This window comes from Stegodyphus dumicola, chromosome X1 (assembly GCF_044657685.1).
Source record: "Stegodyphus dumicola isolate Sdum_Otavi_A_Nest chromosome X1, ASM4465768v1".
Classification (NCBI taxonomy): Eukaryota; Metazoa; Arthropoda; class Arachnida; order Araneae; family Eresidae; genus Stegodyphus; species Stegodyphus dumicola.
This window is the reverse complement of record NC_140780.1, coordinates 160,455,067-160,473,332: the sequence shown is the minus strand read 5'-3', so window position 1 is coordinate 160,473,332 and position 18,266 is coordinate 160,455,067. Positions and strand designations below refer to the sequence as shown.

The following is an 18,266-nucleotide window of genomic DNA, read 5'->3' as shown; positions in this document are numbered from 1 at the left end:
AATATTAATTTTTGCATGTTTTACCTTTTTCTAAATATTTTACTTCAGGTTTTCAAGTTGTTTATAGTTATTCTGTTATCTATTGTTCTCATCTTTATTCTCTTATTTTCTTTGATTTGCTAAGGATTACAGCTTATAGTCATTTAATTATTTTACTTTTGTATTGTTTTATTGCTTTCTGTTCATTATAATCTTATTTTGCTGTCATAATCACATATTTATTATGAAAATCAGAGTTAATTTTACGAATTCATATTATTTGACTCACTTCTGTTCCCATGAAATAAATGTTGCCAAACACATCTCCTTTTCACTATATTTCTCATGGGAAGAAGTATTTCTCACATATTATCTCATATTTTATGTGTTTGCTTCCGTCTGTTTATATGTATCCTTTCTACCTAGAAATATTTTGTTGGCTATTTTTGTTTTTACTATTTTAAATATTTTTCAGAGTTTTTCCAATTTTTGGGCCAAAGGAGCAATTTGCCAAGAAGAGCTATTAATTTCGTTTTGGCATTTTGCGTTGATTCACTATAAACGGCGAATCACTTTTTAAATTGTTGCCACCAAATATCAGAGCCTTGCATTATATTTAATTAAATTAAATAATGAAGAATCTACATAAATATATGTTTCTCTCATTACGATAAAACAACGGTACCTACAGCCATCAAATTTTGAATAACGTACTTCTCCACCCGAATATAAGCCCAAAATCTGGAAGCCCAAATTTGGAATTTGTTTTATTATCTATTTCATATTTTGTAAAGCATTTATGAGTTTTTCATTAAGAAACTCAAAGATTTCAAAGCGAGCAATGGCAACACTGTACAAGGGGCATTTTTATCTCCAGCGCGTACGGGGGGGCATTTTTATCTCCAGCGCGCAATATTGTGTATCAGAAATTCTAAAGATATGCTCTTTTAAATACTTTGTGATATTGCTGTTGAGTTGAATTTAATGGTTTAAGTGCGAAGAACATGATATTTAATAAATAAAGGTAACACATAAAACGTTAAAAAAAAATCCCTCTGGGCATAATATAAAATCTGAAGGCTTTCAGATTTTTTTCTAATTTTTTTATATTTATTTATCAATTATTTTATTGCAAATAATTTTAATCTATTTTTTGGAGCTGTGTTCGCTACACTTTAAATTAAGTAGCAACTGTTAGCATGCTATGTGAGAAGTGTGAAATGGAGAGTTCAGCGACAGGAGGCAGTGCGCAGTGCAGATTGCGAAGGCGGATTGCGGATGATCCAGCACCCGGAGGTGCAGTAGATAAGGAGTGTGTCAAGATTCTTCATTAAACTGATAAGATGACGTCACACTTTGATAAGAGATTATCTTTTATTGATTTTCCGGAAGTTCTTTGTTAATCCATGTTTAGACTTTATATTTTCCTTTGTATTCCAGCAATTTTACTAAGTATATGATGGTTATTTTCTAGGTACCTTTAACGACGATTATTTTCGAATTTAATGATTAATTCAGAAGCCCTTAATTTTAGATGTAAATTTTTTTAGGACTTCCCTATATACTCAGAATTTTACCTTATTTCCTAAATCTTCTGTTCATAAAACCAGATTTACTTTCCGTAAGCTTAATTACATTACTCATTTTTAGTATTAAATTTATTCTACCCAGAATTCCTTTTAATCAATACTTTTAACTTATCTGTTATATTTTACAAGTGTAATTACTAAAACACGCGTTTTTTATGTGTTATATTATTTAATGTTAGATGTAATTTTTAACTTTTTTCCTTCTTTTTAACGTTAGCGATCTTCAACATATTCTGTATTTTAACTTATTTCATACTTTTATAATCATATACTTGACTTGTATTTAATTTTAGATGTAACATTTCTAGCTTGTTTTGTACATTTTTAACCTTCACACTATTTAATATACTCCAATTTTTAACCATTTTATATTTTCACACTATAGACATGACTTTTACTTGATTTCTCTCATACATTTTAACCTCCATAATTTCCAATATAGTCCTAATTTTAACATTATTCCTATATTTTCACATCATATCCCTGACTTTTATTTAATTTTAGGTGTAAATTTTGACTTCTTTTCTATATTTTAAAGTTTTTAGTTTCCAATATACTCGGAATTTTAACAAATTTGCTATATTTTCACATGACTTTCATTTAATTTATAGCTACTTTCATACGTTTTAACCTTCGTAATTTCAAACATATCCTTAATTTTAGCTTAATTGCTCTATTTTCTGACTATATATATGAATTTTGTTTAATTTTAGATGTAATTTTTAACTTGTTTCATACATTTTAAACTTCGTAATTTTTAAAGTACTCTAATTTTTAACTCGCTTACTACATTTTTCTACTATATACCTAACTTTTACTTAAGTTTAGATATAAATTTTAACTTCTTTTCTACTTTTTAACGTTTTTAGTTTCCTACATATTCTGAATTTTAACTAATTTGCTAGATTTTCACACTATGTACATGACTTTTACTTCATTTCTCTCATACATTTTAACCTTCCTAATTTTTAAAGTACTCTAATTTTGAACTTGTTTATTGCATCTTCCTACTATATACATGAACTTTAGTTAATTTTAGATGTATTTTTTATACATTTCTAAAACTTGTTTCTTTCTAGTTTCCAAAATACTTTAAAGTTTAACTCTTTTTTATAATTTTTGATTGTAATTGCGCTTGTGATTTTACTATTTCAGCTAAATTTACACGTTTCAATGTCTTAAATATAGAGACAGTTTTCAATTAAACATTTTATTTTACAACCTTTAACTGTTATTCATATCCAATTCGTCGAATAGCCCTTACTTAGTCCATATTTTACAGTACTATTTTAATTTGCCATTCTGCAACTTATCATTCTGTAGTACACTTATCATGACTTATCCTACTATTTTCCTTCATTATTAACTTCATTCGCATTTTCAAACTTTAACATTTCCTGCATATTCTGGCATTTTCTTCTAATTCTTAATACCCTTTATATCTGAATATATGTTTTTAAGCTCTTCAGTGTTACCAATGTTCAGTTTTGAATCTTGATTCTCATTAAGCTAGTTTGATAGATTCCGAATTTTTAGAATGAAATCTCAACTTTCATCCATAATTTTAGACCCATATTCATTCTTTCATGTACTCATACAAAATTCTTTCTTATTATTGTGAACGCTCAGTACCTCTTAATTCAGTAATTTGTACTAATTGAATGCATTCTACATCACTTTAAATGTTTCGACTATGCAAATTTTCACTTTATTACCTTTTCCTACACTAAGTATGGATATTTCTACCTTCATGAATGATTTTCATGTGAAATTGACGATTATTTAGGTTACATATCCAAAAGAAAGTCCTAATACATTTCCAGTTTTGAATAAGAGATGAAAGACAATCGATTTTACCCATTGGTTACAATTTCATCTCTTGAAAGTTTGTTTTATTCGTATACATTTATTTCTAACGCATAGTGTTAACACATTTTTTGTAACTTAGTCCAGTTCCAACTTAATTTCCCTAGACAATATCATATATAGTCTGTTTTTTTTAATTTCTTAGACTAAAATGTTCTTTTTGCAAATGTCAGTTTGCATTAATTTATTTACCAATTTATTTTCTTATGAATGAAATCTTGTAAAACACCACCACACCTTTACACAACATATATCATTACCAATATACCTATATTTACAGAAGGAACCAAAGAGAGAAAGAATAAGAGACATTTTACCCAAATCTCCACTATAATATCGAATATTTTAACCTTCTTCATCACAATACAGAACTTTCTACATACAATACTTATCATAGCAGTTAAACATGCCTTACTAATACACATTTGATGAGGAATAAAATTTTGAATAATCTATATTACATACAGAACAGAACCTTTTCAATTCAAAATTACACCCAAATAAGTGTTATGTTTTCTTATAATTGTACATATATTTTTGCATTATAGGAACTTTCTATCCATTTTTTGAGAACTGTAATTTGCTAAATATTACCTCTTTCTGAGAGAAAAACTCCAAACACCATATAAATCATTTAACTTTTCCTGTAGTATTACCACACTAGAGAATAACTATATTAGAACTATTTTCTTAATATTAAGAACTAAATATGAAATAAGCATTTTTCACTGTAGAATATTTAAGGTTTTACCTAAATGAGGATATAACCTTTACCGAATTTAAGTTATTTATCCAGAATTCCCAACAAATGCTTAGAAAATGTGTTGATTGAAAGCAATATATTTACCTATATTTACCTAAGTCATAACTAACTCTATAACAGATTTTTATCGGCTCCAGATTTACTATCAGTGAGAAAAACCTGAAGTCCACTTTATCTATCCATGTCAGTATACACAGAAACGTCATGAATCATTCTGTAGTACAATTAGCACTTTACATACATTTAATACTAAATAATTTTAATTAACTTTCAGTTAGGATTTTTAAAAGAAAAGCATATTTATGCGACATATTATTAAATTACTCCCAAGCGTTGTTGAGAAAAATGCAATTAAATATCCACATACACATTAAGAAAATCCTACTCATTAGGAACAGTAAAATCTTACCAATACTTAAACGAAATGTAAAATCTTGTAATGCATTAATATAAAACCTGAGTAACAAATCATTTCCTATAAGCTGTATACGGTTAAAAAGACTTTTCTTATAACTTATCAACTTTTAAGAAGTAAGAATAAGGTAATGAACAAACGTTTTTAGAAATTTTCCTTTATTTTCTAAATCTACCCTTTTGTAGTAACAAGAAAATTCAGTCATACTCCTATTTTATTTTTATGTAGGCATGCGCATTTCTTCTAACAGATAAAAATCCGAATATATCTGACTTTTCCAAAGATTCGGCTTACTTTCATCGGAAAAGGAAAATAATTTTACTTAAAAAACAGGATATCTTCTACTCAAAGAACTTGAAACAATCACGATCACATCTATATGTAGCACTCAGTGATTTAGTTTCAAACCAAATTTTGATACTGTTTAATCATGCAAGCAACAATTTTCATCTTCGAGTTAAATTTTATACGACTGCAACAGATTTTTCAATGGCTTTCATGCTCACATTGTGTAAAAGACTTCTAGTTTTGACGATTTTTATTTCTAATATTGAGAAATACATTGATTATTTTCAGAAAACGTCATTTCACAATCATATTTTACCACTCTGAAACTTTTGAATAACACTTTCTACCATAACGATAACCAGATACTACATTATTTTTTTACAAAAACATGAACATTTTTTTTTTCTAAATCCTATCTAATTTTCTAAATCCTATCTATTTTCTAAATTCTAATCTAAAGAAGATTCAATTCCTATTATAACTCTATATACTATTTGCAAAGAGAAAAGACACTCTAGATGATAACATATCACCCATATATTTTTAAAAATTTAGAACAATTTCAGTAAGGCAAATTATCTAGAGTTTTCAAATACGGATAAACTTCTGAAAGAAACTGCCTAACATACCACTCATTTACTTCTAAACCATTTAAGTAAAACCAATCAATTCATAAAATATTTGAATTTTCGATAAGTTTTAGTACATCTATACAGTTATTTAATTCATGAACTACTAAATTTTGAAAATAATAAGAGTGAAAACATCAATATTTCAGAATTTAGGAAGAGATCTTCAATAATGAGAATGAACATATACCGAACTTCATGCAAGATTTTTATCGTTTCATATCAAACATTTCACTATTTCGTAGATTCTAATAACATAGCCCAATCTTTTTCAAAGAGTATATATATCATTTCACATTAATTAGAGAGTGCCATACGAGTTTAATTGCAGGTGCTTAACTGAATGACACTAAAACTTTCAAGGAAAAAATCAAATATTTTTCATCTTTCATGAAAATCTGTGAATAACAATGATATTTCATAAGAGCTAGAAGACTTAGTGCAATGAAACAGTATCAAAAATAGAAAACTATTTTCAAAATTTGAATTCCCATTGAACATTTTAGATATTCTTATGTAAAGTTATATCCGAAGTTATATCAATTCAGTCGAACTTGAAGACCAACCAAATGTACTACATGATTTTACACACTTCTGGTATTTTTTCCCGAAAATAGAAGTTTATATTTTTCATACGCAAACTATTACAACGAATTAATGACATTTTATACTCACATTACTTACCATTTTTTACTGCACAAAACTATTTTAAGTTCCATATTCGAAGCATAGCATCCATAAATATTCACATAATACTACAGTTACACAATACAAACTATAAGAAAAGCTGAATAATCTATATTACATACAGAACAGAGACTACAATACTCAAGGACCTACTTAAAGAATACTTTAAACTTTTCAAAATTTTATATAATTCTATGCATATTTCATATATTAAGCACATTTCACGTTTTTAGAAATGTAGTATGACGCTTCCCAAGACAATGGCCAATATATCCATCCTTATGAAAGTGAATCATCTAAAATAAGAAGGGGTGAATCATCTAAAATAAGAAGGGGTGAATCATCTAAAATAAGAAGGGGTAGTTTTATTATCTTCAACTGGTAAGCAAGCGATTAGGGAAGTGAGGCCTTGTTAAACAAGGATATGTACACTGCTCAAAAAAAAAAAAAAAAAAAAAATGGGACAGTGCTATATCTCCCGTTCTACTAGGCCGATTGACAAAATTCAAACTGCGTTCTTCATGTCTCGAAAGCGCGACTTAGGATATATATTAGATTTATATATAGCACTATTCTAACATAGGTATTTTGACACAAAATCGGACTTTTTCTGAAATAACATAACCAATTTTTTTTCCATATTTCGATTCTACGGTTCAAATTATGCTAGAATACCAAGTTTTGTAAAAATCGTAAGAGTAGTTTTTAAAATATTAGCTCTCAAAATTTTAGCTCCTCAGTGTTAATTGAATTTGGCAAATATTTATTAATATCTCTTTTTTTTATTAAATTGTTTTGATTTTTTTCTCTCACATTTCGAAATTTAGGTTCATTCCAAATAAAATTTACCCATTTTTGTGTTTTATTTTTTAAATTTCTATTTTTAAATAATTTTTATAAATTTTTCGAAAAAAATTTTGAATTATAACCTATAAAATTTTTACCATCATCATAAAGTAGGTGTATTTTTAAGCATATCTGCAAAAAATTAGACTTTTTTATTCAAAATTTTCTAAGATATACAGGAATTTACATATTTTCGCGTTTTGAAATTTGGCATCTTTTTTTTTTTTTTTTTTTTTTTTTTTTGAGCGATAATAACGCCAAATGTGGTCTATGGATTTTTGTTACACTGAATTGCCACAGCTATTTTTAACCTTAAATTTCAAGTCAAATTTTACGAAGAATTAATTATATGAAATTTTTTCCCACAATAAGGCGTAATAAATATTTATTAATACCATATGAAAATCTATTTTTTTAAATTATAGATGATATTATTCAAATTTTTAACAATTTTTTTAAAATTTCTCTCTTCTTCCTTTTTTTTTAAAAAAATAAGAGTACATTTTTCTAAGAGTAAATTTTTACCTTCAGCGTTTTATCGTCTGCTACTTTACTTCGTTTAAATCGAATTGTCTAAAACTGAGAATTTTCTTTTAATGTTTATTTGAATTTTATGAAAATATTTTATGACATTAAATGCATAATTTATTTCTAAACAAACTGTTGCTTTTGAAGTGCCTGAAAGAGCGGCAGATACTATCATCCATATTTTTAAAGCACAGTATATTTTTATAGAAACATAAGATTTAAATTAATCATTTATATAAGTCAAATTATGATATAAACATACAACCCTCTAGAGACTGAATTAGTGGAAGTTCAATGGTTATGTAGAAATGATCTGCAGCTACTTAATGGCTGTTTAAGTCAGCAGCTTCTGTGGACAAGTAAGAATAATTATATAAACGACACACAACATTCTGGATTCAATTAACAACGAGGATACGATGTTTATTAAATGAATTTAAGAAGTTTTAACACATAAAAAATCAACTAATTTTTTATCCTAAAATGTATTTTTGTGCGTAGCATATTTTCATTATATCCTTAAAATTCTAATTTAGAATGTAATTGTCAAGAACTGAATCCTAATCATCAGTAATATAATAAGTAATTATTACGGTTATTATGCAAAATTTTTTATTTTATATTAATCAAGATTGCACACGATATTATTTATTTGCACTTCAATTTTTACCGTCAGCTCTAGTAGAAGTTACAAATCAATTATATTAATTAAGGATTGCACTGGATTATTTAATTATGGCAAAGCACACGAGGGCTATCTGCCTAAACTGCCTAAAGGGAGGGATGCCTTCGTGGAGGACTTTTTAAGGTAAACTGGCTCGTATACACGTTACACATGGGGAAAACCACTAAAACGCCCATGCAGCCAGCGGGTTCGCGGGATTCGAACTTCCGACCGAACTACCAGTGCTCAGCGTCTTTACCGCTCGGCCGCTGGTGGACTATTTAATTAAGGAATGACCATCTAAATTTAGAAACAGCGTACCGTAACATCAATTCAATTATTGGCGCCGTATCTTTCATGGTACTCCCGATTGGCAAGCTACATGATTTTTAATGAGTATTCGGGTTTTGTTAGTAACTTTATTTGGAAATCGCGCTTAAACTAAGTTAGTTGGTTATTTGAACATAGAAAGAACATGGGAGCTATTTGGTTAAGATGCTTTCATAGAGAACCTTTGTAAAGAGAACCTAGAAAACTACGAAAACCAACCATGCATCCTGGGTTAGACTTCGCAACAAGCAATTAGTATTTAACAATCTTCAAATGCTAGGCAACTGGTGAGGCTCCAATTAAATCTCCAATTTAATATTTTATTTGTAAATATTTAAAATATTGTTGTATACTTAGACACAAAAAGCAGAATTTAAGTTTTGTTAACTCGTTAGTAAACTACCAAGCCGTAGTGCAAATGAATATTCAATTTCTTTTGCAATAATTGTATTCACTTAATATTCTTGGAATATGAGCTAAAGAAGGAACGTTCTCGGAAGATTAAAGAAGTGTTTAAATCCAGTGATATAAGGTTTGTCTTACAAGCTCAGGATCAAAACGATTCTGCAATTGCCAGTTGACTTGTAAATGGCTGTGAATTAAGCAGATGACTTTTAATCTTACTTTTTCAGTCAGACAACGTATTCCAAATGTTTTGTATTGCATGATAATGCATCTTTTCATTATTCAATAACCAGTCGGAGAACCGCTTGTGTTCCGAAAATAAGTATGTGTACTCGATCGTCCTGCATGTTTTTCAAATTTGTCTTCTTGTGATTTTTTTTTTCTTTCACAAAAACTAAAGTTGCCTCTCAAAGGAAAGTTTTTTGATATTGAAGAGACAAAAGGAGTATGACATCTACTTTTAGAGGCATGTCAAAAACAGATCTCTACAAGCCTTCTCTTCCATTACATGTTGTGCAGTCAGACAAAAAGTTGCATCAGCGTAAATTCTATAATCTATTTTTATTACACTCTGATTACTTTACTAACATACAGTGAATATATACTAAATCTTTTACTTCAGCTTAAGTAATTCGGAATTTTTGACGGAATTATTGTCGGAACTAGGACTTAGAAGATAAGTCAAATTAAATATTTCGATAACCCAATAAATTCAAGGTTGAATTTCAATATTTTATTTTCGAAGGGAGGGGAATTGTTTTCAGTTTTGGTCCATTATCCTAAGTATATTTGCTTCGATTCTTTATTTTTCCATAAAAGCGAAAAATTTACCCATGGTATACATATAACGCATAGCTTCAAATTAAAATTTAATAATTTACAGAGTGGTTATATTTAAAGTTCCACATTGAAACGGTCATAAAAGTGTAGTGAGAAATTCGTCCGTGAAAACCACGAATTAGCGATTAGAAAATGTGAGATCCCAAATCACTCGCACAAGTGCGTACAATCTGGAAATCGTTTTCTTACAGATCGTTAATTTGTAATTTTTGAAGCCTGAATTCGGCCCTAAAACATGAAGATACTGATTCAAAACGCTTTTAATCGATTTGGGCCAAAGAAATCCCTCATGTTATCTATTTTCCCCTGGCCATTTTTCCCCTGGTGGTGAGTTTTTGAACTCTTTTTTTTTTTTTTTTTTTTTTTACCGCGGAAAATAAATTCCCATAACCTCCTTTACACGATTCCCAAGTTTGATAACATTTGGTACGGTAATTTCCCTTTTATGACCATTTCAAATTGGAACTTTAATTATAACCACCATGTAAATTAAACTTTAAAAATTTGACAGTTTGGTTCAAGTCCCAGCTTTAAAAAATATATATAAATATAATCTTTTATATTACTCCTCTTAGAAAGAATGTTTTAAGAAGCTAATTTTTCTCTCGCGTTATAGATTGTATAAAAAATTATCTTTAATATGATTTAGATTGTTTCAGCCGATCTAAGAATCGGGTCACTCGGTGGTACAGAATAAACCCTGCTGGACTATTTTATTTCTTTGTCATTTAGCAAAAATCTTTTAATTAAAATATTTATCCTTTGGACTTCGCTTAAAATGACTAGAAAATGAAAAGCTGTCTTCAGCTGAAACGCAATTCATGTAATTGATATTTTAAAAAATTGACGAGAATGCAAAATTTATGGAAGTCTAGCAATCGAAAAATCTTAATTTTCTTGTGTTTGCACTGAAAATAACTGTAGAAGGAAAGAAGAAAATTAGAGAGAAAAGTAAGCAAAAATTTGCAGGGAAATTTTGCTGTCAGACATACCAAGATGTTTCAAAAAGTTGGACGCTTTTGAATATACTTTCAGGATATTTCAAAGAATTTATGTGTTCAAAGAAAAAACACTTGGACGTGTACACCAGCAAATACCATCAATTGAGCTTGTGGTTAACAGAAAAGACAAAAACAATATCATTGCAGATTAAAGTGAAGAGCGACTGGTTTTAAACTGTATGGTTGTATAAATTTAAATTACGTTATAGAACATCATATCGTATCATAAATGGAGAATCCCATGATTTTCGCATTCGAATTATTTGAAGATTCAGGAGTTTATCCAGTGATGTATGTGGATGTCACCTAAAGATGTTTTTTTTTCCTCCTGATGAAACAGCGACCGAGCGGTAAAGTCGTTGAACGCTGGTAATTCTGTCCGAGGTCCGAATTCCGCGAACGGGCTGGCTGCATGGGCATTTTCGTGGTTTTCCCCATGTGTAACGTGCATGCGAGCCAGTTTCCCTTAGAAAGTCCTCCACGAAGGCATCTCTCCCCTTAGGCAGATAGCCCTAGTGTGCTTTGTCATAATTAAATAAACCAAAACCTCTTGATGAAACCAGTCTTTCCTTTCATCTCATACCTTCAAAATGTTTAGCCTCTAAAGAGTGATAAAGGCTCTGACCAAATATTGATGAAATGGATTGAATTGGATTATTAAGTTACGCCAAAGCAGGGCTATCTGCTTAAAAGGATGGATGCCTTCGTGAAGAACCTTCTAAGGGAAACCAGCTGGCATACACGGTACACATAAGAAAATACACGAAAACGCCCATGCAACCAGCCCGTTTACCGGGATTCGAACCCCGGAGCGAACTACCAGGTTTCAGCGACTTTACCGCTCGGCCGTTTGTGGGCCTGTATGAAATGGAAGGCGATAACTTTATTTAAAATGATTGTCAGAAATATCAAGATATTTCGAAAATTTGGATACTTTTTAATATACTTGTGGAATGCATAAAGAAAAAGAGCAAGAATAAAGTAGAATGACTGAAGAAAAAGAGAAGAAAAAAAAAAAAATTGGGGGTAAAATTTAGTATTTGTATTTTTTTTTAATTTAAGACCTTTTAATCTTATGATATTTGATTCTTACAATTTCAATAATAAAATATTAAACTAAAATATGAATAACATTTAAGAAGCCAAATGTAGGATAAAATTGTGTAAAGCAATGGGCACAATGATAAAACTGTTTAAAGCAGTGTATGCAAGTCATGCTAAGTTAAAATGTCGCAATCCTAAGTTAAATGTCTCTCTTATTTATATATATATCTTTTCTGAACGAAACATTGAAAGGCGTGTTAACTGTGCTTTACTGTATTTTCTCTTTTAATATATGCAGTTTTCAAAAGCATCGTAGTCTGGGTTACAAAGTATTCCTCCGAAAGAAACGCAATTCAAATAAATAAAATCACATTCTGGAAAATTTATATTAATAAATATATTAAAAGTGCTCAATTCGAAGGAATAAATAGAAAATTTTAAAACAATTATCTGAAGAGACAATGCAACACAAACAATTAAAATAAAAGTATAAGAATTTAAAAATTACCTAAAATAATAACTATGACAAAAATTATGTATAAAGAAAAGTATTTGAAAAAAAATAAACGCTGCAACCTTTATTTAAGCAGTTCGAATAGGTAAATAGAAAATTTTAAAACAGTTATTCGAAAAAAACCATGCAACTTAAACAATTAAAATGAAATTCAAAAAAGAAAAAATTACTTAAAATAATAAGTTTTAATTAAAAATATAATATAAAGAATATTATTTGGAAAAAAAGAACGATGGTGACTTTTTTTCCTCCCACGGGAAAGGAAACCAGGTTGCCATATATTAAGAAGTTCGCCAAGTGAACTATTCTTGGCGCAAACTGACAAAAAAGTGCCAACATAAATTTGTGAATTTCTCCGTAAATTTCTCACCAAAATTTCATATTTAGGCCTAATTTGAGTCGTAGAATCCAAATATGTAAAAAAATTGGCATGTTATTTCAGAAAAAGTCCGATTTTATGTCAAAATACCTATGTTAGAATACTGCTATATATAAATCTAATATATATCCTATGTCGCGCTTTCGAGACATGAAGAACGCAATTTGAATTTTCTCAATCGGCCCAGTAGATCGGGAGATATAGGACTGTCCCATTTTTTTTTTTTTTTTTTTTTTTTTTTAGCAGTGTACATATCCTAGTAGTGGTAGTTTAACAGGCGTCAATTTCCTAATCACTTGTTTACCGGTTGAAAATAATAAAACTACCCCTTCTTATTTTAGATGATTCACTTTCATAAGGATGGATATATTGGCCATTGTCTTGGGAAGCGTCATACTACATTTCTAAAAACGTGAAATGTGCTTAATATATGAAATATGCATAGAATTATATAAAATTTTGAAAAGTTTAAAGTATTCTTTAAGTAGGTCCTTGAGTATTGTAGTCTCTGTTCTGTATGTAATATAGATTATTCAGCTTTTCTTATAGTTTGTATTGTGTAACTGTAGTATTATGTGAAATTTATGGATGCTATGCTTCGAATATGGAACTTAAAATAGTTTTGTGCAGTAAAAAATGGTAAGTAATGTGAGTATAAAATGTCATTAATTCGTTGTAATAGTTTGCGTATGAAAAATATAAACTTCTATTTTCGGGAAAAAATACCAGAAGTGTGTAAAATCATGTAGTACATTTGGTTGGTCTTCAAGTTCGACTGAATTGATATAACTTCGGATATAACTTTACATAAGAATATCTAAAATGTTCAATGGGAATTCAAATTTTGAAAATAGTTTTCTATTTTTGATACTGTTTCATTGCACTAAGTCTTCTAGCTCTTATGAAATATCATTGTTATTCACAGATTTTCATGAAAGATGAAAAATATTTGATTTTTTCCTTGAAAGTTTTAGTGTCATGCAGTTAAGCACCTGCAATTAAACTCGTATGGCACTCTCTAATTAATGTGAAATGATATATATTCTTTGAAAAAGATTGGGCTATGTTATTAGAATCTACGAAATAGTGAAATGTTTGATATGAAACGATAAAAATCTTGCATGAAGTTCGGTATATGTTCACTCTCATTATTGAAGATCTCTTCCTAAATTCTGAAATATTGATGTTTTCACTCTTATTATTTTCAAAATTTAGTAGTTCATGAATTAAATAACTGTATAGATGTACTAAAACTTATCGAAAATTCAAATATTTTATGAATTGATTGGTTTTACTTAAATGGTTTAGAAGTAAATGAGCGGTATGTTAGGCAGTTTCTTTCAGAAGTTTATACGTATTTGAAAACTCTAGATAATTTGCCTTACTGAAATTGTTCTAAATTTTTAAAAATATATGGGTGATATGTTATCATCTAGAGTGTCTTTTCTCTTTGCAAATAGTATATAGAGTTATAATAGGAATTGAATCTTCTTTAGATTAGAATTTAGAAAATAGATAGGATTTAGAAAATTAGATAGGATTTAGAAAAAAAAAAAATGTTCATGTTTTTGTAAAAAAATAATGTAGTATCTGGTTATCGTTATATTAGAAAGTGTTATTCAAAAGTTTCAGAGTGGTAAAATATGATTGTGAAATGACGTTTTCTGAAAATAATCAATGTATTTCTCAATATTAGAAATAAAAATAGTCAAAACTAGAAGTCTTTTACACAATGTGAGCATGAAAGCCATTGAAAAATCTGTTGCAGTCGTATAAAATTTAACTCGAAGATGAAAATTGTTGCTTGCATGATTAAACAGTATCAAAATTTGGTTTGAAACTAAATCACTGAGTGCTACATATAGATGTGATCGTGATTGTTTCAAGTTCTTTGAGTAGAAGATATCCTGTTTTTTAAGTAAAATTATTTTCCTTTTCCGATGAAAGTAAGCCGAATCTTTGGAAAAGTCAGATATATTCGGATTTTTATCTGTTAGAAGAAATGCGCATGCCTACATAAAAATAAAATAGGAGTATGACTGAATTTTCTTGTTACTACAAAAGGGTAGATTTAGAAAATAAAGCAAAATTTCTAAAAAGTTGGTTCATTACCTTAGTTTTACTTCTTAAAAGTTGATAAGTTATAAGAAAAGTCTTTTTAACCGTATACAGCTTAGAGGAAATGATTTGTTACTCAGGTTTTATATTAATGCATTACAAGATTTTACATTTCGTTTAAGTATTGGTAAGATTTTACTGTTCCTAATGAGTAGGATTTTCTTAATGTGTATGTGGATATTTAATTGCATTTTTCTCAACAACGCTTGGGAGTAATTTAATTATATGTCGCACAAATATGCTTTTCTTTCAAAAATCCTAACTGAAAGTTAATTAAAATTATTTAGTATTAAATGTATGTAAAGTGCTAATTGTACTACAAAATGATTCATGACGTTTCTATGTATACTGACAAGGGTAGATAAAGTGGACTTCAGGTTTTTCTCACTCATAGTAAATCTGGAGCCGATAAAAATCTGTTATAGACTTAGTTATGACTTAGGTAAATATAGGTAAATATATTGCTTTCAATCAACACATTTTCTAAACATTTGTTGGGAATTCTGGATAAATAACTTAAATTCGTTAAAGGTTATATCCTCATTTAGGTAAAACCTTAAATATTCTACAGTGAAAAATGCTTATTTCATATATAGTTCTTAATATTAAGAAAACAGTTCTAAGATAGTTATTCTCTAGTGTGGTAATACTACAGGAAAAGTTAAATGATTTATATGGTGTTTGGAGTTTGTCTCTCAGAAAGAAGTAATATTTAGCAAATTACAGTTCTCAAAAAATGGATAGAAAGTTCCTATAATGCAAACATATATGTACAATTATAAGAAAACATAACACTTATTTGGGTGTAATTTTGAATTGAAAAGGTTCTGTTCTGTATGTAGTATAGATTATTCAAAATTTTATTCCTCATCAAATGTGTATTAGTAAGGCATGTTTAACTGCTATGATAAGTATTGTATGTAGAAAGTTCTGTATTGTGATGAAGAAGGTTAAAATATTCGATATTATAGTGGAGATTTGGGTAAAATGTCTCTTATTCTTTCTCTCTTTGGTTCCTTCTGTAAATATAGGTATATTGGTAATGATATATGTTGTGTAAAGGTGTGGTGGTGTTTTACAAGATTTCATTCATAAGAAAATAAATTGGTAAATAAATTAATGCAAACTGACATTTGCAAAAAGAACATTTTAGTCTAAGAAATTAAAAAAACAGACTATATATGATATTGTCTAGGGAAATTAAGTTGGAACTGGACTAAGTTACAAAAAATGTGTTAACACTATGCGTTAGAAATAAATGTATACGAATAAAACAAACTTTCAAGAGATGAAATTGTAACCAATGGGTAAAATCGATTGTCTTTCATCTCTTATTCAAAACTGGAAATGTATTAGGACTTTCTTTTGGATATGTAACCTAAATAATCGTCAATTTCACATGAAAATCATTCATGAAGGTAGAAATATCCATACTTAGTGTAGGAAAAGGTAATAAAGTGAAAATTTGCATAGTCGAAACATTTAAAGTGATGTAGAATGCATTCAATTAGTACAAATTACTGAATTAAGAGGTACTGAGCGTTCACAATAATAAGAAAGAATTTTGTATGAGTACATGAAAGAATGAATATGGGTCTAAAATTATGGATGAAAGTTGAGATTTCATTCTAAAAATTCGGAATCTATCAAACTAGCTTAATGAGAATCAAGATTCAAAACTGAACATTGGTAACACTGAAGAGCTTAAAAACATATATTCAGATATAAAGGGTATTAAGAATTAGAAGAAAATGCCAGAATATGCAGGAAATGTTAAAGTTTGAAAATGCGAATGAAGTTAATAATGAAGGAAAATAGTAGGATAAGTCATGATAAGTGTACTACAGAATGATAAGTTGCAGAATGGCAAATTAAAATAGTACTGTAAAATATGGACTAAGTAAGGGCTATTCGACGAATTGGATATGAATAACAGTTAAAGGTTGTAAAATAAAATGTTTAATTGAAAACTGTCTCTATATTTAAGACATTGAAACGTGTAAATTTAGCTGAAATAGTAAAATCACAAGCGCAATTACAATCAAAAATTATAAAAAAGAGTTAAACTTTAAAGTATTTTGGAAACTAGAAAGAAACAAGTTTTAGAAATGTATAAAAAATACATCTAAAATTAACTAAAGTTCATATATATAGTAGGAAGATGCAATAAACAAGTTCAAAATTAGAGTACTTTAAAAATTAGGAAGGTTCGCAATCCGCGCACCGCCTCCTGTCGCTGAACTCTCCATTTCACACTACTTATGTGTGAAGATTACTTTAACTTTCATTCAAATATAAACTCATTGATATATGTGTATATTTAATAAATATAAGCAGTTTGTAAGTAGTTGTATAGTAATTTATTTTCCTTTATATTTTTACCCAGTTTGATTTGATGCTTTCTGAAGATGGTAGTGGAAGGGGCGCAGCTTTAGTTGCTGCTGTTGCTGAAAGGTCACGTAGACCAAATGAACTATGCAACTGACTGCAAATTATAACAAAGTGTAAAAAGTGATTCTATTTTCAAAGACTATTCGTGCAAGAAGTTGACAGCTCCTCACAGCAAGAGAAAAGTCGTCGTGAAACATCAGTTGTGAGACGTCGACGACACAGATGAATTTTTAATGCTGCAATCTGCTTATGTATAGTACTTGTCTTGACAAGCTTATATTTTAAGGCAGATAATGTGTGACTGAAACCAGTCAAGAAATAAAATGTACTATATTTAAATGTAAATATGTTTATATTTTTGCTGCACTTAAAATCATAAGCACAATTCAAGATGAAGATTAAATTAAAATTTCTGTATAACTGTGGTTATTTAAAGTGATCATATAAATTACGTTTATGGGTAAAACCTTTTGCACATGTAAGAATGTGTATATATGTGTAAAAATAAAAAAATGCTATGTATAATATAAAAACACTTTTTTAAACCCATTTTTAATCCAAAAATCTTTATTCATTAGGAAATTCTCCTTTATCCCCCCCACAAAAAAATTCACATTAATTTAAAATATATCGAAACAAATTCAAATAACTTTGCATTTTGGCTTTATTGCAAAGTTCAGATAACTGAATTGAACAGTGCCATCAGAAATTAAGAGTAGTAGTAGCAAAGTGCATATTCTTCGTCTAGCTTGATTTTAACGAAAAATTTAACGGCATGAATGCTTTCAAAATTATGATGAGCAATATAATTTTTTTTTCATTAACCAAAAAAAATTTAATATTAAAGAAAACTTTTTTAAATGTAAGTAGAAAGTAAACTAAAATGCATAACAAATTAAATAATCCAGTATAAAATTATCTTCATAAGTAACTATATGATAAATATTATATAGCTTTCTTATTGAAAATATTGTTTGAGTTCATAGTTCC

The 18,266-nt window shown here is 28.7% G+C and overlaps 1 protein-coding gene across 1 annotated transcript in view; it reads left to right on the top strand.

Moving 5' to 3' along the window:
* The window catches only part of LOC118202776 (hexokinase-2-like), a 91,165-nt gene extending 73,544 nt beyond the window's left edge, over window positions 1-17,621 (top strand). The window contains exon 10 of the mRNA XM_085808274.1: window positions 17,272-17,621. Coding sequence (XP_085664400.1) covers window positions 17,272-17,370 — 99 coding nt within the window. The 3' untranslated portion in view covers window positions 17,371-17,621. The remainder of the gene's footprint in view (window positions 1-17,271) is intronic.
* Window positions 17,622-18,266: the final 645 nt, after the last annotated feature.